Source organism: Electrophorus electricus, chromosome 15 (genome assembly GCF_041902795.1).
Source record: "Electrophorus electricus isolate QZ-2024a chromosome 15, ASM4190279v1, whole genome shotgun sequence".
NCBI classification, from domain to species: Eukaryota; Metazoa; Chordata; class Actinopteri; order Gymnotiformes; family Gymnotidae; genus Electrophorus; species Electrophorus electricus.
Window position 1 is genome coordinate 10,578,424 of NC_137511.1, and position 24,503 is coordinate 10,602,926.

The 24,503-nt window shown below is 37.4% G+C and overlaps 2 protein-coding genes across 2 annotated transcripts; one reads left to right on the plus strand and one right to left on the minus strand.

The window, feature by feature from the left end:
* The first annotated feature begins 3,798 nt into the window (after window positions 1-3,798).
* LOC113588407 (cadherin-related family member 1a) lies at window positions 3,799-21,384 on the plus strand. Its single transcript, XM_027027573.3, has 17 exons — window positions 3,799-4,342; window positions 4,956-5,051; window positions 9,492-9,637; window positions 9,801-9,851; window positions 10,374-10,463; window positions 10,723-10,809; window positions 11,652-11,768; window positions 12,283-12,426; window positions 12,791-12,869; window positions 13,103-13,203; window positions 13,306-13,509; window positions 14,603-14,755; window positions 14,989-15,153; window positions 15,764-15,831; window positions 17,768-17,996; window positions 18,358-18,612; window positions 19,221-21,384. Exons 1-17 carry the CDS (start codon window positions 4,282-4,284, stop codon window positions 19,806-19,808), a joined length of 2,634 nt encoding a protein of 877 aa, XP_026883374.3. The 5' UTR covers window positions 3,799-4,281; the 3' UTR covers window positions 19,809-21,384.
* Window positions 20,364-23,818, minus strand: lrit2 (leucine-rich repeat, immunoglobulin-like and transmembrane domains 2). The gene is given in 6 exon segments (XM_027027569.3): window positions 20,364-21,722; window positions 21,724-22,128; window positions 22,130-22,199; window positions 22,506-22,796; window positions 22,799-23,229; window positions 23,661-23,818. Coding segments are annotated over 6 exon segments (1,533 nt in total). The 5' UTR covers window positions 23,792-23,818; the 3' UTR covers window positions 20,364-21,517.
* Between the last annotated feature and the right edge of the window lie 685 nt (window positions 23,819-24,503).

Here is a 24,503-nt window from a genome sequence, read left to right on the forward strand (position 1 = left end):
TACAATAAGTACTAATTTAGTAAGTTAATATGAGAGCAGGGTCAGTTGTCATTTAAATATTCCACGAATAGATGGGTCTTCAGTCTGCATTTGAAGACTGCAAGGGACTCTACTGTTCGGAAAGCAAGTGGGAGTTCATTCCACCATCTTGGAGCCAGGACATGCTTGTCTTCCATGAGACCTGAAGCATGGTGTTTCAAGCTGAGTCATACTTGAGGTATGGATTAACTTTTTCACCATTGACCACATGTATGAAGGGGCTGGTCCATTTTTGGCTTTGTAGGCAAGCATCAAGGTTTTAAATCTGATGCATGCAGCTACTGGAAGCCAATGAAGGGAGCGCAGCAGTGGATTGACGTGTGTGAACCTCGGAAGATTGAAGACCAGTCGTGCTGCTGCATTCTGGACAAGTTGTAGAGGTTTGATGGCTCCTAGAGGAAGACCAGCAAGTAGCAAGTTGCAGTAGTCTAGCTTTGAGATCACAAGAGACTGCACAAGCACGTGGGTAGCTTCCTGCGAGAGAAATGGCCGAATCCTTTGTATGTTACAAAGGATAAATAATAATAATAATAATAATAATAATATATTCTTCAAAAGTAATACACATTTTAACTGAAAATTAGACATATTGATCACAATACAATTTTCAACATAAACCTTATCTTTACACTGTTGTTTCAATACCATGTGTAATGATGAGTCTAAGCAGGATGCGGGGACGAGTCGCGTAAAACAAAATGACACATTTACAAGACATGAATAAAAGACAGTGTAGCACATTGGCTGACCTATGGTCAAACACCGACAACAGACAACAGAACAATACAGGTTTTTATACATACATAAACGAGGAACATAACTACAAACAGGTGTGATGCATGGGTGGGTGTGGCCGCACAAATGAACACACACACATGCACACAAGGAGATGTCTAGGAAGAGGGGGCCGTATCGTGACAGCCCCTCCCCAACAGTGCGATTCCCAGCATGCCAGCCTATCAGGCTACGGCCCCCAGACCTATGCCAAATGGTGAGGCTGGAGGACCGAGCAACCTGCCTGCAGGACTGAGTGGAGACAGACAGGGACCAAGATGACGACAGACACAGGGATGGATATGCTAACAGGAACGGGTACAGACATATAGGGAGACAAAGTGATCAGCACATTCAGCGTGATGGGGACAGTCACAGTGACAGGGACAGGTACAAAACTACATAAAGGATTTGGAAATAGTCCAGGGAAACAGGCAAGAGTCTTGGTCTATCTCCCAGTCATTGGCTGGGTTGTAGTCAAACCCACCTGTGGGGAATTGCCCCTTGCTGATTTGGGGGGGCAGTGACTTTTGTACACCCGTTTCAGGAAGCGCACCAGCTACTTTGCCCATCTCTGGGGTGGGTACTGGTGTCGCTTCATTCTTACCTCTACAAGGCTTAGGCGTGGGCGCATGAGTTCCAGGGCTGTGTCCCATCTGCAAACCACTGTAGAGGTGAACTCTTCCTTTGTGTGGTCTAATCCCTTAGGTGAAGGCCTTGCCCTCAGGGAAGTGGTAGCTCAGTGGTTAAGGTGCTTCCCTTATAATCAGGTGGATGTTGGTTCAAGTTATCACAGTTGGGTTTCTGAGTAAGGCCCTTAACCCTCACTTGCTCAAGCTGTACCCAATCATAATTCCAAGTTAGTTTGGATAAATGGACATAAGGAAATCACAGAGTGCTAGCATGTGAAGTCACAAAGCCATACACTGTTTCTTACTTTTTAACCAGTTTTGTCCCAATATTTCTAGTTTACAATTCCACCCTCTAGCTAACTAAACCTCCCCTATCACTTGACCCCTCCAAACTGGGAGGGTGAAGGCTAGCACATGATTTCTCCAGTACACATGGGGTTGGGATTGGAGGTTAAGCCATCCAACCCACTCAGAGAGCGAGGCCAATTATTCTGTCTTGGATCCTGACCAAGAATGGCTCTGGAATTGCTGGGGATCAAACCAGCAATCACTCAATAATCAGAATCACTCAGAACTACTTTACAAAGTGCTTTACATGATAAATAAAACAAGGATAAATTAAAGTAGAAAAGAAAAACTAGAGACCAAGAAAAATAAGTGACAATAAAACAATATAAAATATATAAAGCAAAATAAAATGTTTTTTGCATTGACTGGCCAAGTGAGTGTTTTCATGCCTTTGTGCTACTTGCACAAGTCTTCCCAATTATTGAATTAATCTCAATATGTATAGTTGAAATTAAGCAATAATACAAATATTCTTGTTGCCCTTGAATAATTGTGCCAATAAATAAATATTTTGGATCAGACAATGCAGTATTATTTGCCACTTCAAGGGCTGAGATAGTTATTTCAATGTAACTGCATTTCACATTAGAGCATGTTAGCTGGAAAGTAAATAAAGTGATGACTGTACAGCATCTGGTATTCCCCCGTTTAAGTGTTAACCAGGCCCATACCTGCTTAGCTTCTGAAAACAGGCATGCTCAGGCTGGTGTGACCAGAGGCCTCTAAAAAGTCTTTCGATTGCCTTTTCATAGCAAGCGCAAATGCTTTACAAGCACATTGGCTTTTTTATTAAAATCACTGTATTTCAGGATTAAGCATGTTTGCTGGAAAGCAAACTAAAGTGATGCATGAAAAGCTTACAGCATCTGGTATTCTCAGGTGGTCTCTTATCCAAGTACTAACCACACTGTTTCATAGTTATTACCATGTAAGTACTATAGTCTAATATAAGTTGTAATAAGTTGTGTGCATGTAAATAAATGTGATAATCACTTAGTGTTGTTTTGATGCTATAACAATATGTATTTTGGTTTTTGTATTTTATGTGAGTAGGTGGATGTGTTTTGTGAACATACAGGATCACTAGGAGCTGTTTTCTATTCCGTACTCTCTGCTCTTCCTGGTAACCACGCATATTTCAGGAAGTGAGGAGAGTGCATGACTGGCTGCTTTTGGTTGTCGTTTGTGCGCATCATCACTGTGCGTCACATGTTATTTTTATACTTGTGAAAATCATGACAGCTTGGCTCTAAAGGTAACCCACACACTGCTTTATGTTTGACCAGAGATCTGAAGTTGAATGATATTTATAACAAAATTTCACAAGATGATTCATACTTGTTGCCTTGCCAAACTGGAATGGCACATTTACTTTCAGCTCTGTGATTAATAGAGGTCACAATGACACTTTTTAAAACCATGATGAGAAATTTATAAAGACAATGTTTTTTAACTGTAAGCTATATTTTCAAAGATACATAGTTTAGTTCAATTTTACTGTTCTTTATGCACAAGTGCATAGTGATCCTACATATTCAGCTAAGATAGGAGGGTTGTTGACTATATTGTTTAAACAGAATAAAACAGGAACTGTTTAGAGGTTTAAGATCCTGGTTCCTGAGCAATGCATTCAGGACAACAAAGTTTTGTGTGTTTATCAATCCCTTCCTTTGCTTTTAGAGACCATTTATAACCCAGTTCACATCCTCAATTCTAAATCTGAAAAGAGATTCATTTTCTTTGACTTTAGTTAAAGAAAGTGAGTTTATCCAAACTGAATGTCTCTTGGGAAGTTCGGTGATATATGTTTCATTTTGAAATTAACCTCTGATCGTTAAATATAATGTTTTGTATACACCTCTGTGACTATTTCCCATTCAAATTAAAAACCTAAATATTCATGTTATGGTCTATAACACACTTTTCACGACCAAGAAACTATTGTCAAAGGAACCTGTGACCTCAAGGAACCCTAAGTCATACTAGTGCCAACAGATGAACTGGGAACATCTGGAGGCTATATTGAGGTTATATTCTGGGAAACCATAGGAAACCACCATTCTTTGCTGTTTTCTTGTTTTATTAATCATCATGAATCAGTAAATGTCAGTATATTAAAAATCATGTTTCGGGAGGTAGAGCAAGGACAACACCTTGTTTATTAGTCTATAGAACCCATGTTTATGCAAGAGAAACACACTGACTCAACTGTATGTGTTGTACACGTTTTTAATGACCTTTCCCACCTGCTGTGGCCTGCATGTGTGCTGGTGGGTATCTTTGGAGTGCAGGTCTCGCTCTGAGTCACCACCAGGCAGCGTGAAGAGCTCCAGATCAGGGCAACCGCTGAGGATCTGCACAAGCGTCACTGGATTAGCGCACAAGGTGTTGCTACCTCCCGCACCATCTGGAAGACATAGCCAGAAAGGCACGCTCTCTACCCACCTCTTCACGCGCAACTTTGCTCTACACACTGCCTGGTCACACGATGAAATTCCCATGCAGACACCAGCTCTCTTTTCTCTTCCTCTTTCTTCAAATCAGTCTGGGTGAGTGAATTACCCTCATTTTTTGTGAAATCTTCTGGAAGGAGGGCGTAGGTAATTATCGGCTGCAAGATGAAGCTGTGGTAATCCTTTATCTGCACTGTGAAATCCACAGTGCAAAAGCACTCTTATAGGAGATTTAGCTGTGTATAACAGGATTGCATCTGTGTAGGAACTGCTGGTTGTGTATACATGTCTGCATTTTGTTAACATTTTTGTTTTCATACTTTGCTTTATAGTTTCCTCCATAATGTTGTTATATTTTTCTCTCTGTCACAAACTCATTCCTCTCAGTTCTGCTTACCTGCTCGTATAGCAAATGAATTACTTTTTAGGATTTTTCTGTAAGAGTTTTAGAAATATTGATTTCTTAATAATAATTTAATACCATTAAACAAAATGTAATTTATATTCTACGTTGGTAGTCCTATTTGTGGTCTAATTACTTCTAAGACAGTTTCTTCTGTCTAGCATATAAACTGGCTATAGTGTCACCATTGATGAATGTAGTTTTTAAAAAAATATTTTGCAAGATCCTCCCACCCTAGCCCATCATTCTTGCACGACATGGTATTCCTTCATATGAAACATAATTTTGATATTTGCACTCTTCCAGGCCAATCAGATTTCGCTCCTTACTTCTATGATAAAGGACCCAGCAGCACAGATGGGAACATGGCCCTTTTTAGCATTTCTGAAGACACACTAGTTGGTGAGTGCATGCATAAAAACAAACCAACTGAAAAACATTACCCCTTGAATCAATTTGACAGTGTATTTAGATTCAACATTTCATGGTAGTGGCAGATGCGTCGTGATATACATGCCAGAGGAACATTATAAGATGTCTGCAGATGAGTGCCATTATTCTGAGATTAGCATTATGCTAATGCATTCTGTCAGTTGTATATGAAAGCTATAATTAGTGGAATCCCTTGCTAATCTGTGTACTTTAGTCATGTGGTAATGCCACTTTAGAAAGATAACATTTCTCTCTGGGTTGGACTTGCCATACATCTTATTCTTATAAACAGGTTTTAATTTTAGATGTTATTGTTTTATATTTTGAACCATGTTCCATTTGCGCGTTGAAGGTTACATGCAGAGGAATGTTGTCTTCCACTACTTTGTGTGTAATTCTACAGCCCCTGAACAAACTAGACACTGTGCAGGCCAATTCTGCACATGTGACTTTACTCTGCTGTCTATGGATGATAAAGTGTTGATGAAAAGGAAGGTGTTGATTGGTGTAACACATACTGAGCTAATTCACCAGTTAAATTCACCAGTTAAATTCACCAGTTAAATTCACCAGTTAAATTCACCAGTTAAATTCACCATCTTGATTTCCAACTGGCAGCATCATCTGGCAATGCAGCTCCACCAACATTTTCTGAGTCCCTCCATTTTTTGAAAGGTGGTGCTTCAATTTCAGATAGGTGTCAGTCATTTTCTACTAGCAAATCAAATAACTTTAAAGACATTATGAGATATAACTCTTGATAGTGCACAAAATAACTTGCTAAAGTTGATACCACAGTAAACCCAAATTAGAACATCACTGTGCATCTTAACAATGTTACAGAAAAGTAAGGCAGGCTGGACCCATGTTTTTAATAATGTAAATGTTCTATTTCACCAAATCATGTGTCACTGAAGAAAAAATAATTTTCAGAGTTACTTAGATAATCAGAGTACATTCAGCATAGGGGCTTCTTAAAATAGTAGAGTTTTTGTTTATTCTGTCCTATTACATTTACAGAGAAAAGGACTGATGAAGTTTAAAACCATTAATAATTATGAATTAATTCCAAAGTTTGAAATGTTTGCAGTGTGAGAGAGTTTTTCACATTTGAGAGAATACATTCTATTGGTTGGCCCAACATTCTATTGTGGTGTCTAACATACAGTTCCAAATTATACAAAATCTTAAGAACAGCTGTGTCAGGTTTACATTCACTTTATTGTATTGAGTTAAGGTTCTAACTTACAAATATGCACAATATTACCATTGTAACCATGCCCTAAATGCAATGGAACTGTAGAATAAAACTACTGACAACATGTATAAAAAAATAGTCAAGAAAAAAAAAAACAGTGGCAGTACAAAATTACAAAGCTATAATGTCAAAGTAGCAAAATAAAAATTGTTTTATTTGTACAGCAACTTTCTGATACCCAAGGTCACATTATAAGGTATGCTACAAAACAAGGGGATGGGGTGGAAGATGTAGAGAGAAGAAGAAGAAGAAGAATACTGCATGAACTTTTTCCACTGAGATCTGAGATATGGACTAGAAGAGTGGTCACAGTGAGATGGAGGTGGTGCATTCCTGTAATGATTGGCCACCCTGTTTTATGATTTCCCTGTCAAGTCTTTGTTTTCCTTTACGTCCTAGTTCCGTTCCTTGGTTTTGTTTTCTCTGCCCCTCGTCTGTTCCTCAGTTTCAGTCTGTGTTTTGGTTGTTCCTGTTATGTTCACCTGCATCTAATTATCCTTGATTGTTCTGGTTATTTTAGACCTGGGTTTTGTCTTCTAGTTATTTTGGTAAGTTCCTTCAGTTATGTTTATATCATGCTCCTAGTACTGTCATTGCCATTGCTTTTCCTTTTACTCCAGTCGTGTATTATTTTACCCTCAATGTTACCCCTTTGCCTCTGTTTATTTTGCCCTTTGTATTTGCAATTCCCTCATTTAATAAACCGCCTCCTGCATTTGTGTTCTGCCTCTTGCCTCGTTCCTGTTGAAATCATTACAGAATAACTGACAAACTAGAAGACAAAACCCAGGGCTAAAATAACTAGAACAATCAAGGATAATCAGATGCAGGTGAACATAAGTTCAGGCACTATAGCACTGAAAGACCTGCCATCCACTGAGGATAGCCTGGTGTGTGGCACTGTAAGCTGTCCAAGGACCTAAGGGTGCAAGATGGGATGTAGGGACAAAGAATCTCAGGAAGGTGACCTGGAGAAACAACATGGGATTTGAATGTAGTCAAGAGTTGTTTAAAGTGAATGTGGGGAGAGAGGTTCAAGTAAGGGGTTTAAATGTTTTTTGGGATTATCATAAACAGGATTCTGAGCCTATGAAGGAGGCGTATTTGGTATCCTTAGCAGCATTTGACACCCATGTACTTATGAATATGGATGAGGAGCATGAGGATCAGTAGAGTATGAGGATCAGTAGGCTTAACATTACAACTAGAGTCAACTGTTTTTGCTGCGAATTGGAGGAAGGTATACTAAGGATACATTCGGTGAGGAGATCAGAGATACCAACCACAGAACCAGGAACCCAGATACTATTAAGGCCAATAGAGCACAGTGTATGACCTTGAGTATGGGTTAGGAAGCCCACATGCCGCATGTCAAAACAATTCAGTAAAGACAATTTCAGCAAAAAATGAGCAGCTAATGTTCAGGATAATTTATGCTAATAAGAAATAAAGTCACCAAGTAATCCTAGTAAATTTCAACAAAAAGTATTTTTAGGAATATTTAGGCAGGCAGTACAGCATGTGACAAGGAGTAACCTTCTATCAGAATCATGTCCTGAAAAGATGTATAGTGTAATTGTCAATTCATTAATATTAATTAATAATCAACTTAATCACAACTTTTAAAGTTTATTTGGGTTTAGTATTAATATTGTCAGAACAAAAGTAATGGCTAATAATATTCACAATTCAAGAGTTATCTTTGATTTCAAACACTAAAACACGTTAGTCAAATAGGTAAGACATCATTCTTCCATCTATGCAACATTGCATGTTTTTGGCTATTCCTCAGCCAAACAGATGCAGATGCATGCATGTGTAACATCTAGACTACTGTAATGTTCTTTAGTCCAGCCTTCCTGTTAAATCCCATAATGGGTTACAATAAGTACTGAATGCAGCTGCTAGGATCCACACTTACTAGGAGAGTGGACCATATCACTCCCATCCTTCAGAGTCTTCATGGGCTACCTGTTACTCACAGTGTACTGTACTGTTTAAGGTACTTCTTATTATATTCAAAGCATTACACAAAACTATGGATTTCACTACCAAAATCTGTTGGATTGCCTTCTTGCTATCCTCGTTTAAAACTCTGCAAAATACTCATTGCTTTTCATTATGCTGTCACTGCTCCAGTGTATGAATGTAAAGTTTTGTGTACCTGCTAGTCTTTTTTACTATGAATTGTGTTTAGCGTGTTTGTTGTATGAATGCAAAACAGTCTTGAGCATTGGAATAGTGCTATATAAATAAAGCTCTTAAAAATAAATAAGTAAACAAAATAAATAAATAAAAGAGTCTCCTAATGAATGTGTCTAGCTCTCAGGTCATTAGGCAGGGAATTTGACAGCTTAGGGCCATAGCCACAGTTTTGGGGATAGCCAAATCTTAGAGAGAAGAGCATTGCAGAAGTCCAGTCAACTTGACAGAAAAAGCTTATATATGTTTTTTTCTGTCAGCTATTGATAGAATGGCACAAGCCTTGGATATATTTCTGAGGGGATAGAATACGATTTTGCAAACATTACTAACACTGTAGGGTGTACATGATGCATGTCTGGGCTCTCTCAAAGGTAAGGTGTGAATGTTTGACTCCCAGTGGTTTCAGGGTCATAAAGAAACCACGTTATCACAGTTCCAGTACATCTCAATAATCACTTTGTTCACTTTAATGATCAAATGTCTTGGAGTCAATCAGCTGTCTAAGTACATGGGACATAACATATAACTATAATGCCATACTGGATAAACTTTATTTATCTGTATGTTTTTGTTTGTTTGTTTTGTCCTGAATGGGGAGATTAACAGGCTTGGAGAGTGGTGGACAATTGGTGGACTGGTTAACTGGTTAACAGGGTCAGGGGGTGGTGGACAATTTAAAATTATAGAGGAGTTATGTTTTTAATAAAAATGTCCCCATAAATGATTAAATATTGCCATTTGATTATATTGATCATTTGATTATTTCTGCGGCAACTGATATTTCCAGTGATATATGTGCTAAGAGTAGATTTTTTGAGTGTGTCACAACATCATTTGTCAAGGAGACCCAAAAGCATAATTTGCTAAGAAATACATTTTGATATCCCAAAGAAAAACATTGGTCCTGTTTTCTTACTGATGTTTACATGATGATTTTCCTTCTATAGGAACTGAAGTTTATACTCTAAATGGTACAGACCCTGAGGCTGACAGTGTCACATATGGCCTGACCTTTGACCAAGGCTCTAAAGAGTACTTCAGGGTCAACCCCAAATCCGGCCAGGTGACTCTGATTGAAGCACTTGACAGAGAGGTGAGCCACATCTACAAGGATTCTACAAGGATGTTGCAATTAGTATACCACACAAACTCGGCTGTGTTTATGTATCAGTGATTATATTTAATGTCTTAGTAGTTGTCTGAATGACTTTTTTAGTTAATTGATGTGTTGGTGATGTATCTTATTTCTCAACTAGGTTGAAAATGACATAGCTGTGCTTGTTAGCATTACTGATGGAAGGAATAAGGTAATGTTGATGAATATATTGTTGTTCAGTACTTCTTTATGGTCAGAATGTTTGGGGATTTTTAAAAGTTTTAAAATTGTTTATATAGATATAATGTCCTGTACTGACTTGTATTGAATAGTATTTTTATGGTATTTAAATTATTATTTTTTTTTAACATTTAAAGAGGGCATATGTTAAAACATCTACCTCTATGCTGAAAATTGGCCCAAATTAAAATATGACCAAGTTTATTTAAATAAATCCTATTGTAAAATATGAAGTAAGTACTGTAGATAAAAATGATTACAGTACAATGATATGTCTTAATTTGTGTTAACAGAATTACAATTTGTGTAACTGATGCTCATCTATCAACTGATTGTGTTTGCTCTTTAAAAAAAAAAAAACTTTTTCACTTCTATTTTACATTGCAGCTAATGATGTTGACTATAGAGACAGGAGAGTTTTTAGCCCCACTGAAGAGACTGATTTTTCTATAAAGGTGGGTTATAAATTAATAGTTTGTTTTTGTTTCCTCAGGTGGTTGAAAAAGTGCAGGTGCTTGTCTCAGATGCCAATGACGAGAAGCCTGAGTTTCTCAACCTGCCCCTCATTGTCAGCATACCTGAAGTGAGCAGCAGGATTCTACCCATGCTATGCTGCACTGACACCATTGCCCCTGACAATACTGTGCTGTTGTTGATTGGTTCCTGCCCTATTTGTTATGGTGCAATTAGAAAGGCACTATGTGTAGTCATCTGGGGTTTACATACTGCACCACCACTACACTATTGAAAAGATGGTACTGGTAGTACATACATTTACTACTGCTTATGTGAATTAGCACTGTGCAATGTTGTTAACATTCAGTTTTTTTGCTGTGTTGAAGGATACTGAAGCAAGAAGCAGCATCTTTAAAGTTGAGGCTGTGGATAAGGACTTGGGTGCTGGAGGGAGTGTCACATATTTCTTACAGGTGTGATACTACACATTTAAAAATGGATACATCATAGAATTTTAATTGCAAATGCCAGCACATGACTATCCAAAACAGTAGCTTTAGTAAAAACCATTGTGAGATAACCACTCTGACTTTATTAAAATGTTAAGTACATGTAAATGTTTCCTTCACATATGATTCTGCTCAGTGCATAACATACCAATCAGAATGCGCCAATGCAGTCAATGCTCAAACTATGGTAACAAAAAAAGTAATGTTCTGCTTATTTAAATTTTTACTGGCCATTCAAACTGGCCATTTGACACTGCCTATTTGACACTGCTTATTCACTCTAGTATTGTTGTGAACTCCCAATCTCAAAAGCATGCACACAATGTGGAAAGGAGAGTGAAATACAGGCCCAGATCAGCCTTGCACAGAAGCCAGGATTATCATAATTCCCTTTCTCACACAGCAGGGCTGAATGGCAGAGCAAAGGGGCAATCAGGAAATGTACTGCTACTCTGCTGGATTATATTTCAATTACATTTGAGAAAAGTACTGAGATCTTAGCCTGGTTCATGGCCATGCAGTGCAAGGCACTGCATGCTTGGTTCTGCTGTGCACATAGCAGTAATCAGATGCTCATAACCACATGGGTGCTTGGTTGGTGCATTACATGTAATAGAAAGTGTTCTGGAAACATAAAGCTTCTAGAGTTAACAATGAGATAGCTGAAATGGAGTTAGTGTTAGTATTTATGTAGATAGTACATAAAAAACAATAAAAAAAATTATGAACATTGTCAGTATTGGTGGACTTGGTATAAACTGTAACTGCATTGAATTATTTAGTTTTGTTGTTTGTTTTTCCTACAGACTGCTCCTAATACCAAGTTCACCATAGATGGCCATAGTGGCATTCTTCGCATCAAACCTGGTGAATCACTTGATTACGAAACCTCTAAAACGCATTTTGTCACTGTTGTTGCCAAGGTGAGTAGTGTTGCAACATAAACACAATGCAAATCCTCTGCATGCCATGCTCAGGGTGAAAGAGGTCTCCTGACCTAATGCCATCAGAAAGAGACTAGCCAATATATGACAGTTTTGCTACAACCTAGATGTGCTAAAATAATGTAATATAATCTATTCTTGTACTCTAGCCTTGTATTGTTTATCTTTTTTTAATACTGTGCTTTAACTGTTTCCAAAAAGTCTTTTAGCTCAGAAAGTTTTAGCTCAGAAAGAAGCCTGAAGTGTGATGAGCTTATAATGATTAGTTTAAGTTAGCTTACTTGTGTTTTAGTTAAACTTCATGTCCTCTTTAAAATCATCATGTCATTTGTTACACCACATCTTGGTCATTAATATATATATATATATATATATATATATATATATATATATATATATATATATATATATATATAATATTTTTATAACTATATTTTTTATAAGTTTATTTTGGAAAGATGATTTAGTCACATAACTTTATTCATGTATTCAGGATGGTGGCGGTAGATATAATGGCAAACTTCAAGTGATGACCTCATCGGCCACCATAACTATCAATGTCCTGGATGCACAGGACTCTCCTCCTATCTTCATGGGAACACCATATTTTGGATATGTTTATGAAGTCTCAGTCCCTGTGAGTTATAATGTTTTTCTAAATAACACAGAGGGGGAAGGAAAATTCATGTATGATGTCTCATAAAACATACTTGCATATAACCCTGTGTTATGTGAATTCATTAATGAGTATGTAGATGTATAGCAATAAGTCTTGCACAACAGATCAAAATCAATAAGGTGTACAAGCAGTGTTGTTTTGGAGGCCAGTAGAAGCTACTGCACAAAAGTGCTAGCCAACATATTACAAAGGCACTTTAAAAGCTGCCAACACCATGAAATTTAGATTAGAGTAGTTGACAGGTTATTTGATGTGTATATCAAATAAGTTAGCGGCCATATGATCCTCTGACTCACCTGTGCTTGGACACCCATGTGTTCAGGGAGCAGAGATATTTACTGTGTTTGCCAAAGATGGGGATCAAGGTGACCCTAACCCTATCCATTATTCTATTGTGAATGGTAAGAAGTAGGACTGCTTTCTTCTTCACACATATTGCAAAAGTGGGTGTCCACCAACTGCTGTCCTATCATACATTTAAGATCTAGATGATCATACATTTAAGATGTAGATGATCTGTTTTTTTATGCACTGAATACTTATTTAACTTGCATTAAATTTTTATTCATTGTCGTGGTCAAGAGCGCAAAGAAAATGATAAATCTGTTGTATTTTTTTAAAATTAACTAATCAGGAAGTGATGGCTCCTTCAGTATCAACAGCTCGACTGGTTGCATCACTCTGACATCATACCCTGTCCAACTGAGAAATGAATTATATGAACTTAAAGTCAAGGTACTTTTAAACAGTTTTAATGCAGTGTTGTGGAATCAACAGTGAAAACAAATTTATTATGAAAAAGATAAGATTGTTAAACGTTTTCTGTCTTGGAAAAAGGCCTCAGAAGTGGGTCCAGATGACCAGCTGTTCGACTATGCCATAACCATGGTGACCATCCGATTGGTGGACCTTAACAATCATCCACCTACCTTTTATGGTGAGAATGGCCTGCAGAACTTGTTTGAGCTCACCATGAATGAGCACCCACCTGAAGGGGAGATACTCAGAGGACTGAAGATCACAGTCAATGATTCTGACCAGGTAACTTAAAAGAAAATGTCATTGGTAAAAAATATTTTTTATTCGACATTCAGAGTAGAGAGTAGTTTAAAATAGTTTTAGGATTGTTTTTGTCAAATGCTTGTTTTTAGAGTTACAGACAGGGCAAACAAATTGCTTCCCATAGACCTCCAAAAGGCATAATTCTATGCCTTCTGTAACATAAAAATAAAGCTTTTGGCAATTTTTTTTTTTAAATGAAAAATGTACAACTTTAATAGCATTTGACCTTTAAACAGTTTGACATATTTTCCTTAAACACCCAAGTTTACCCAAAATATGGTAATGTGGCTAATAATTGGAGTCATTCATTTTACTGCAAAAGAGATTATTCCATTATGTAAATGAGGTTGTGGCCAGCATTAACATTTATTTCTTGTTAATTGTTTTTATTTTAGAGTGTATATTCCATAACAAAGATAAGACTCCAAGTTTACTAGGCTGACAGGGCAACATGTGTTTTAACATTTTAGTCTAGGTTTTGGAATGGCTTGCCAGTTACACACATTTCAAGACATAACTCTTCAGAGAAATGAACTCCAAACTGTGCTGACTCTGTTCTGACTTCATGTATGGATGTTTGGATTCATTCTTTAAATCAGGACTATACAATTTGCCACCATTTAGGAGCTTTTGACATTACTGAAAGGTCTGTCGATAAAACAGCCTATGTTTTATGCGAAAACAAAAGCAAATATGCAATTAAGCTTCCTTGGTGAATTATTTGAAATTGATTAAACAGATAGTTCTGGTCTTACAGTATACACCAGACATTTGTTCATGCAGTATATCTATATCTATATTTATACTTGGCAGCCCAATTATCTGTACTGCAGAATATCACTATGTGATTGCATTTGGACTGCTCTCAGATGTTCTGTGCTTTTCAATTCTGCACTATTTCATCGCTGTTGCCCATTGGCCTGACCTTTATTTTTACAATGATAATGAGAAGGTGTACTTGGTGCTGTACGCTGCCTTGAATTGAATTGACTTATTGTATGCATTTATCACTTAAACTCAGTTGGAAAATTATGTCATGTTGGAATGTTTTTTTGTTTTTTTTTTCCTTTAGGGGGCAAATGCAAAGTTTAGACTGCGTCTGATAGGACCGGGTCGAGTTCTCCGCGTGGTCCCTCAAACCGTTCTTAATGAAGCTCAAGTTACCATTATTGTCGAGAATTCAACTGCCATGGACTATGAAAAATACTCTTTTTTAGCATTTAAGGTATAAAGTTTAAAAAAATAAATGTGCATAGAATTAACAGTTCTGGCTCCAAGTAAAGTTCTTAGACTTTTATACAAAAGATAATTGTTTTTCAAGTTTATATTTAACATACCATTAAAAATATATACAATATTAAAGTTTGACAACATACTGCTGTAGAACCACCTAATAAAAGGAAAACTGATCATTGAAAAGATCCAAGCCAAAGGTTTATCTATCCTAATGTTTTTCAGTTGTTAGCAGTCGAAATTGATACACCAGAACACTTCAGTGCCACAGCGGACATTGTAATCCATCTTCTGGACACAAATGACAACACTCCTCATTTTTCCTCTGAGTTTTATATGGCCCGGATCCCTGAGAACTCACCTGGAGGCTCCACTGTTGTGTCTGTTACTGTGAGTGCAAAAGAGTCCATTTCTAGGGTAATTTCCAAGGCCTGTGAACTGAATGTCTGGGATTGAAAATGTTAGTGCAGGAGTAGCATGGTATACGCTTTTTGTATTTAACATTTGGCCTGGTATTGTACATATACAAAGCCATTGTGTGGCTGATAGCAATGTAATCTCTAAGGTTTTTTCCCCCCAAAACAACAAATAAACAAAAATGATGTGCTTCTGTTACACTTACCTCCTAGTCATAGGGAGTGTCAATGTTATGTCAATATGCCAAATTTGCAACAATAAATGTTTTCCAGTATCCCTGAAATTTAATTGAGTTAGACAGCAGTTATCCCCAAGTCACTCCAACCAATCTATATCACCATGTACTCTCACCAAATATTCAATCTTGCTTAAAAATGCTTGTATATGATAATCTCTTTTGATAAATTATCTAAAGATAGTTCTACTTTGATTACATTTAGAGAATAAGACAGAAATGCCCCCCCCCCTTTTTTTTTTTTTGCTGTAGCAAATAATATTTTACATGCATTTTTATGGTTATTATATGAAATTAGTATTTTACACTTGTGTATGATTTGTATAGGATTGTTGATTTATTTTTCAGGCCAAAGATCCAGACTCAGGGCTGTGGGGAGAACTGAAATACTCCATCTATGGCTCAGGGGCTAACCTGTGAGTAAAGCTAACATGGCCTCTTTACCTAACTAACACTTTAATGACATTAAATAAAGGAATGATTCTTCAACTGTTTTCCAATCATATAAGAATTGTAAATCACACAGACTTGATTGAGGCTTATGCAATCTCATTATCTCTAAAGCTGTGATTCATCTTTATGAAAAAGATGATAACAGGGACATCTGAACTTTACATAACATCCTACAGGCTTGGTAGAATGATCAATTCACCACTTAAATTAATCTGAAATTAATACCACACAACCTGATACTGGATACTTTGGCAACAAATGCAATTTAGAAAGTAGTGAAATCTGCATTTTGTGTGGTGTTTTGCATGTGCTTTTGTGCCAAATTGCCCAAGGCTGTAGCACAAAGATACAAAATAATCGATTCTTCATTGTTTCAGTGACATTACCAGAGTGGAATATTTCTCAATGGCTGGCTTTTTTTAATTACTTGGAATGCTTTCATGCAGGAGTTCTTAAGGATAAAAAAAATCAGCTTGTTTGACAGTGGCATTTTAATATATTATTGGCAATATAAAGTATAATGCTGTCACATCATCTGTCCATGTGGGAGAGAGTGAAGATATCTACCATTAGTCAGAAGCAACCATATTGACGTTTAGAATTAGAGAGCACCTGGTTAGCTCAGAGAGGATGATGTGATATGTTGGCAATTTGGGCTATCTGCTGTAGGAAGAAACTCTTCACTATATGGTTGACCCAGATCTCTCCTACAAAAACATCTTACTTGGAGGCTGAAGCAAACATGCTATCTAACCCCATAATTGGATTGCTCGGATAATAATAGCTTCTCTAGGCTCCTTTTGTGAGTCAGGGCCCAATTAACATGCAAAGTGACAGCTGGAAATGAGAAGACAGCCATATAGACAAGAGCATGAAGTACACTGCAAATGCAAAAACTTGTTAATGTATGCCTCACTACATCCCTGGCATGGAAGGCGTGCTGGAAATGTGCGAAAGCTCACAAGTTTAAAGCAGCTCATTAATTTTCACCAGCTGAACACTGTCAGATCAATCAAGGCAAAACAGCTGATCAAGTCATAGGCCTGCCTAATATTAAATTTAATTTTCTACAGTGCTATTGCAGTCTGTAGTCTTAATGGTGCACAGTGCATGAATTTAGTCAATTCCCAAATGGACAGCTAATTGTCCAGTGTAATGAATCCATGGCTAGACTGCAGAAGTACGTTATTTACAGATGATGGTTGAAAGCATATGTGTATGCATGTGTGGGCACATAACTGGTGTCTAATCATTTAGATTTACATTAATAGCATTTAGCAAATGCTCTTATCCAAAGCGACTTACAAAAGTGCTTTAATCCTTTACAACAATGCAAGCATCATGCGAATTACTCACTGCAGCCAACAAAGACTGTTTAATTGTGTTGCATTGCCATGGTGTAAGGGTCTCTCTTGTTATCATCAATCTCCACGTGGAGAGATTCACCACTTGGTTCTTTGTTTTCTTTTATGTTCCTTCCCTGTGCTTTTTTTTTTTTAATCTTCTCTGGCTCTGCCCCAATCATGTCAATTCTCACCTTGAGTCTATCCATTTGTGTGTTGTCTCACTTTCCACATGTATCTTGTTACCTTCCTTATTTGTGAGTATAAACCCGTGTTTGCGTGTTCTATATTCCGATCTCTGGAATTTGGTAGTTGCGTATTTGTAGACTAGTTAGGATAATTCTTTGGTCCCAATTATTATTCATTATGTACTAGTTTCGCGAACATGAATTAAGCCTGCATCATAAGTTGAATCTTTATTTAAATCAATATTGTTCATGTCCTGGACCCAAGTCACCAGCTACTGCAGACAAGCTACTTCCTTGGGTTAAATAGTAACGTAAATAAACAATTGTTATTGATGCTAATTGTATTCTTTGGACTGACTGTGTTCCAGGTTTATTATACACCCAACGTCAGGGATCATCTATACACAGCAATGGGCCTCTTTGGATGCTGAATTGAATTCAAAGTATAATTTCTATGTGAAGGCTGAAGACACTGAGGGTAAATACAGCATGGCAGAAGTCTTTGTCACTGTGCTGGATATAAATGACCATCCTCCAGAATTCAATGAAAACCTCCTAGAAAAGATCATGATCATCGGTGCGCCTGTGAAAATAGAGGTTTGTCACTACTAATGTAGTATTTTCATTATTTGTATTAACTGTATTATTAAAATAATTGAGCAAATAGCCCTGCCATTTGACACAGATGCAAAAATGTAATTTTAGCATATGACCAAGAAATATTTTTAAATGTATATTAAGTCTGTAATTTCAAGCATGTACATTTTTTTTCATAGGATTTTCTTGTTTATGCCTACTTTTCAGACCACTGCTAAAAAGCTTTATTGTATTTAATGTGTATCATTACTGTACTCTTCTGTCTTGTGGACAGCCACCTGTCCTGCTGGCTAGAAGATGCATTTGGCTGCATTGTTGATACCTTCAGACACAGTATTTGGCTTTGTTTTTATGTATTCAGGCAGTGGATGGTGATGCAGAAGAACCCAACAATGTCATTGAGTACTCCATCATGAAAGCAGACCCTGCAAACGTTTTTGACATCAACAGTAGCACAGGCGAGATCAAGCTAAAACCATTTATCAAGTCTATGGAGATTGTGCAGAACATCACTAGGAAGAAAGACTGCAAATGGTCTGTTGTGGTACAAGCGCAAGATCAAGGCTCCCCATCTTTCATCACCACTGCTGTGGTGAAGATCGACCTCACCGAGGCGGTAAGAGTAGCTGTTGACTCACCCAAGCCCATTACAATGCTGAAATGCCTAGCATAAACTATATATATATATATATATATATATATATATATATATATATATATATATATATATATATATATATATATATATATATATATATAAAGAGAGCGAGAAAGCCATTGCACTGGGACTTCTGTCTGTCCCTGTGTGTGTGTGTATGACTTCATGTGTTACTATGAAGTACACTTTGGTAGATGTTAGCTTGTGCAGTGTACATTTTGGCTTTAAATATGAGTTACTATTTAGAATATACTGTAGATTTAAAGCTTGTTTTGTTTTTAGAAACTCGGTTTACTGGGAGGGAGGTTTTTGAAAGTAGCTAGTTTTGAAAGCTTTTGTGATGCAGACTTTGATTATTTGAATCCAGGCCTTGCAGTTAAAGTGCCTCAGACGATATATACCTGTCTCAAAGGCTTATTTGAATTAAGAAAAAAAATTGAATCTGTTCCAGCTTCCTCACAGGCATTGTTAGTTTACTGTGTCCTCCATCTTAGAATCAAAATGGCAAAATTCTTTTTTTCACTGTAGTTATTGTGAACTATATTACTTTTTGTGTTCTTTTTCAGAATCAACTCACTGGCCCCATGACAAACTTTTTATTGCAGAGTAGAGACAATCCATTGAAAGCTCTGGGCATAGTGACTGCGGTCATAAGTGTGATGGTAGTGGTCACAGTCATGATCTCCACAGTGATGTACATGCGCAACACAAAATCTAACAGGGTTTTGCCAGCCCGACGTGTCATACGCCGTAAACGCAGAGAGCAGCACAACCTCACTTTCAAACCATTCGGACACTCTGAAAGCCCTGACAAGCTCTTGACGGTTGATGTGGAGAGCAACACTTCCAAGTGCAACATAAACAGAAATGGCTCCAGCCTGAAGTCACCACCACCCAAAGCACCAGTCCTACTTCAGCTACCAGTGACCAAACCTAAGCTTAGTGAGCACCAGCAAGCTGTACCCACAGTCTCAGGCTCCCTTACCTCCAGGAGCCTCAGCAGCAGCTTCAGCCAGAGAACCCTCAGTAGCATCCATCCAGAAAGCAGGCGAGGTCTGAACAAAGCAGGCAACATTAGTTCGGCGCTGGTGACCGAGCTGAAGAAGAAGCTGGAGCAGAAAATCATAGAGGCAAACCAGGGCTATTACTACTGAGGCCAGTGGATTAGGAAAGATGCTAACTGCTGAAGCCCCTGGGTTAGCATAGAGGTTATTAGAGCTGCCAGGTTGGTCTTTTTGACTGAAGTACACACTGCATTAATGGAATAGATGTGCACTACTTCAGAGCTGCTGCAAGTTTTGTGCAAAATGTCTGCTGGCTAAGGAAAATGAATGGTGCCAACTTAGGTTATGCCTCCACTTTTTATGAATGATGCATGATCATATATTTATAATTACATAACAAAATAGAGTAGAGGAGGAAAAAAATAACCATAAAGTAAGTTAAAATTTGCATTCTATGGGTACAGGTTTTCAGACTTACATCATGCCTATATCAAGAAATGAAAGCCCAGTCAAATGACCACTGTACATTTTCATATGAGGAGGACACATCTAGTGGCAGGCACAAAGAGAATAGAATTATGATGTGAATTAAAATAAGTGTTTTCTTGTGTGATTAATATTTAAGGCACAGTCAGCTTACACTATAGCACTTCAGAAGTTCTTTAGGCAACTTGAAAACAGCTCTCATTCTTGAGTAGCTCTGTGCTGTATTGCCCTCACTTGTGTTAAATAATGTATAAATGATACATTGAACAGAAAAAGCATAAAGGAAAAAAAATTAACATTAAGGTCTAGCCATTGAACAAAGCCATTACAGCTATAATCCTGTTTAAAGTTGAGTGTTTTTATTTTGTTTTGATGCTGTATTGACTATGTAAAACATTTTATTATTGATTTTGATCTGTATGCCAAGCTTAATCATGTTATTTACTGTTTATTGAGTGGTAAAGCTGCCCATAACTCCGTAATGATGGAGTTGCTACCTGAGCACTTAATCATTAACTTACATTAACTGGACATCAGCAGCAGAAGTATGCAGGAAGGATGTACATTGAAAAACCTTTGCCCGTCCTTCATAATTCATAAGCTCATTTTTAATCAACTGAAAGAACTGAAGAACCAACTTCTTTAACTTAACTAAAGTATAGATATTCTGTCAAAATATGATTCTTCTAATTCATACCTAGTTTGTTAATGTATCCCTTTTTTGTTTTGTGCTCTGTGTCATCTTTGCTTTCATTCACCTGCGTATTTTACCAGTATGAGCAATCTTTGCGGTTGCACTTTTGCCTTGCATTGCTTCAGAAAGACTGTCTGTGTATATCATATAAATTAGGCAATGTTTTGCACAAGCTTGAACTGTATATTTCACACGTTCAGTGTAGGATTCTGTTTGACTTGGGTCCAGTTAAAAGATGTCTAGTAATATTGTACTTACAAGACAATTGATTTTCAGAATGGTAGATGGGGAACTACTGTAATTGGTGGAATACAGATTTCCCAACATGGGTATATAAATGATCTGCTTCTTGTGAACACTTCTTGTAATGAAGTAAATTTTTGCATGTTAAATTTACATGCCTCATGTAACACTTATCTTCAAATGTTGTCCAGGTTTAATATGATGTGCTGAAATTGAATGTTGAATATATTTCACCTGTCTGTCTATTTCTGTGATGTCTTTTTATTGTCTTTGTATTATTTTGAATAAATATTTACAAATCAGCACCTGCTGGAGGAGTGTTTGTTCATCAGCTAGTAGTCAGTAATATTAAGTCAAGACTCTTGTTTCCACTCCACTATGCTTTGCCAGGATTCCTTGTAATGTATGGCAGAGAAAGCTCTTTTGCATTTTGACTTCAGAGCTCCTTCTCATTTTCTTGTCATCTTCAGACACTGTTGTCACCGGTGGCCTGCAGACTGTTGAACGTTCCGTGCCTGTCACTCTGCTTTAAGTCCTTCTCTTCTCTCCTGCTTTTCTCGCAAAACCCTGCACAGTGGTCAAAGCAACTGACCCTGATGTCATTAGTGCAGACATACATACCAGCAGTGATGGCTAGCACCAACGATCACAATGATGTGAATTAGTCGCCCACACTGTTCCGGTTCAATACAATGCTCCTGTCAAGTCGGCTGGTTCATAAATGACACGTACACCTCGTACTTCATGGCAGGTAGCAGATCTTTTACCAAGAAGCTGTTGACACCCGCGCCAAAATAGAGCATCTCTTTCTTCTGTGAATTGTAGCGACTGAAATGCACCATGAACCATGTATCAGCAGGGTTCTCTGTCACAGCGTTCCACTCCACAGTAATGCCATCCACAGTCTGCTTGGCGATTCACATGCTGACATAAACATTCTCTTCAGCAGAGGCCACTGGATGGCGCATGGGGAAGGAGATGTTTGTGGAGAGGACATTAAGATGGATGCCAACAGAAGAAGTTCCAGGCAAGTTGCTGGCTGTGCAGATCAATGAGGTGAACAGAGGGGATTAACAGAGCTGAGCTGATGGTGTCCTCACTCACCTGCAACTGAGAGACTGTGCTGCAAGAACAAGAGAAAGAAGACAAAGGTATGTTTATGATGAAAGAACGGTGTCATTTAAAGCTAGTCTGTTTTGATCATGCAGAACACACAAAAAAAATGCAAATACTTGGAAATACTTGGAAATAACATATTGAAAAACATAAAGACAAATATATTATTTGGCAGTGATTCTCGGTTCAGAAGCTGCTGTTGTTATAATCCATAAGTGAAAGTGGGTCACAGCTGTCTTACTATCTTTAAGCTCATTGTGTTTTTTAGTAAACTGTGTCAGTATGGCAGCAGAGACCAGTTGCTTTACCTATAAATCCTCTGATAGTCTTTAAACTGTAGTTCCATTCTACCATCGAATCAGACCTTGCTTTCAATGAACACCTCAATGTAGTGCTTGTCCCTAGCAGAAGTGTGATGATTGCTTGTGACGTGGCAGTCTCTGGCTTCAGGCAAGTCGTCAGCTTCAGCTCATGAAAATTTTTTCCTGCCCTGGCATTTGGGCCTGAGCAAGTCAGAAAAGGGTTCATCAAGATGAAGGGCAAGCTGATGGAGTTGACAAATTCAACAAAGCCTTTGAGTCTGCAGTCACACAGCCAGGGGTCATTGGGTGGTAGCGGGGAGAGCTGAGGAAGACATCACTGGAAACAACGGTAAGCTGATTGAAGGATAAATCTAAACAGGTCAGTGTACGCAGGTGGTGCAGCAAATTTTCTGGCAGTGTGTCTAAACGGTTGTGCTTAAAGTCTAGGATTTTAAGCCTGGGTGTGTCCTGGAAAGATGTCCATGGTATTAATCTCAGTTTATTTCCTTGCAGTCACAGTTCTGTCAGATTATGAAAGCCCTTGAGGCTCTTAACATTCATCAGGGTGATTTTGTTGAAGTTCAGCCATAGTGATTCTAAGGCATTAATTGTGCTGAAAGCCTTTTGGGGTAGTTCTGTCAGATTTGAGTTCTCAATTCTGAATTTTATGTAATCTCCTGGAATGTTCTGGGGTAGAGAGCCCAAAGCAGTCTCCATGCATAATAAAGATCTAGATGATACATTAGAAATAACACATACTGCATATCATTCAATATATCATGTACTTAATATATAAAACATTAATTAGAATATATAATATATTATAACTAATAATATTAATTATAAACATTATTATATACTAATATATAAACATTAATCGTATTTTTTTTACTTCTGCAAGGCATTAAGAAACAGATTAGTTGAAAGCCTAATAAATGTGATTTAATAATTTCACAATATTTAAAAATATTTCTTTTGTTGTTGATTGTACCAAATAAAGATAAGACAATATCCCTCTACCAATTTTATCAACCTGTTTCAACCGTGAATGCGGAGCATTCAGATTGCTGGCAGAACATCCTTAAACACCCTAGCTAATACACTGACTTTTTAAAACCTTTAGTCTTTACTAGCCATCTGCCAGACTCCCAGTCCACTTACCTTCCAAATCTGTCTTCTGTACAGGAGCATCCCATCATGCAGAAACAACAGGCTAGGTGAAACCCACAGGATGCTAACAGTGTAACTAGTCTTAAGTGAAAGCTGGCCATGCTGAGTTTTACAGAGGGCATAAGGAGCAGGCTGTTCTATGGTACATGTCCCTGTGTCAGAGTTAAGCTCATTGGACTTAAAATGTAGTCTGACGCAACTGTTAAGCAAGTAAAAGACGATGTAAAACATAATGAACATCTATGTGTGATAAAACTGATATTATGTTGAGAAAACTAATGTTCATATATCAAGTAAATAATCCTTATCAGCATATGCTTATTTCTGTGACTTGAATTTATTAGTAAAATTATTTTTAAAATAAACATCAGAACATAATATATGTCTGATAGAAAAAAAAAAACAACACATCTATAAACTGAGATTATTAAGTGCCCAAAATGGGTATGCTGTCAATGAGGTAGTATTTTGAATTGAGAAGAGGTAACTGTAAGGCCTATAAGACAAATTCATTGACTCAGTAGGTTCAATTGGTCTCCTAAAATTGCATTTAACAAATATACCAAAATCAAAGATAAAGCTGGGCAATACAGTAGACATTCATTACAATAGACCCATATATCATACTTTTCATTCATTTTTACTACTGGTTTGATTCTGCAAGATTCATTAAGGTAAGTCTGGTTATGTCCATGTACTTCACAGGTTAGAAGGCAGTAAATCACACTTTACAATGTTTTTGAGATTGTTTTGATTCTATGGAAGTCATTGTCTGGATGCTGTATTTGCATTAAAGCTTAGTGGAAACCAAAGCTAGGTGGAGACAGTTGACCT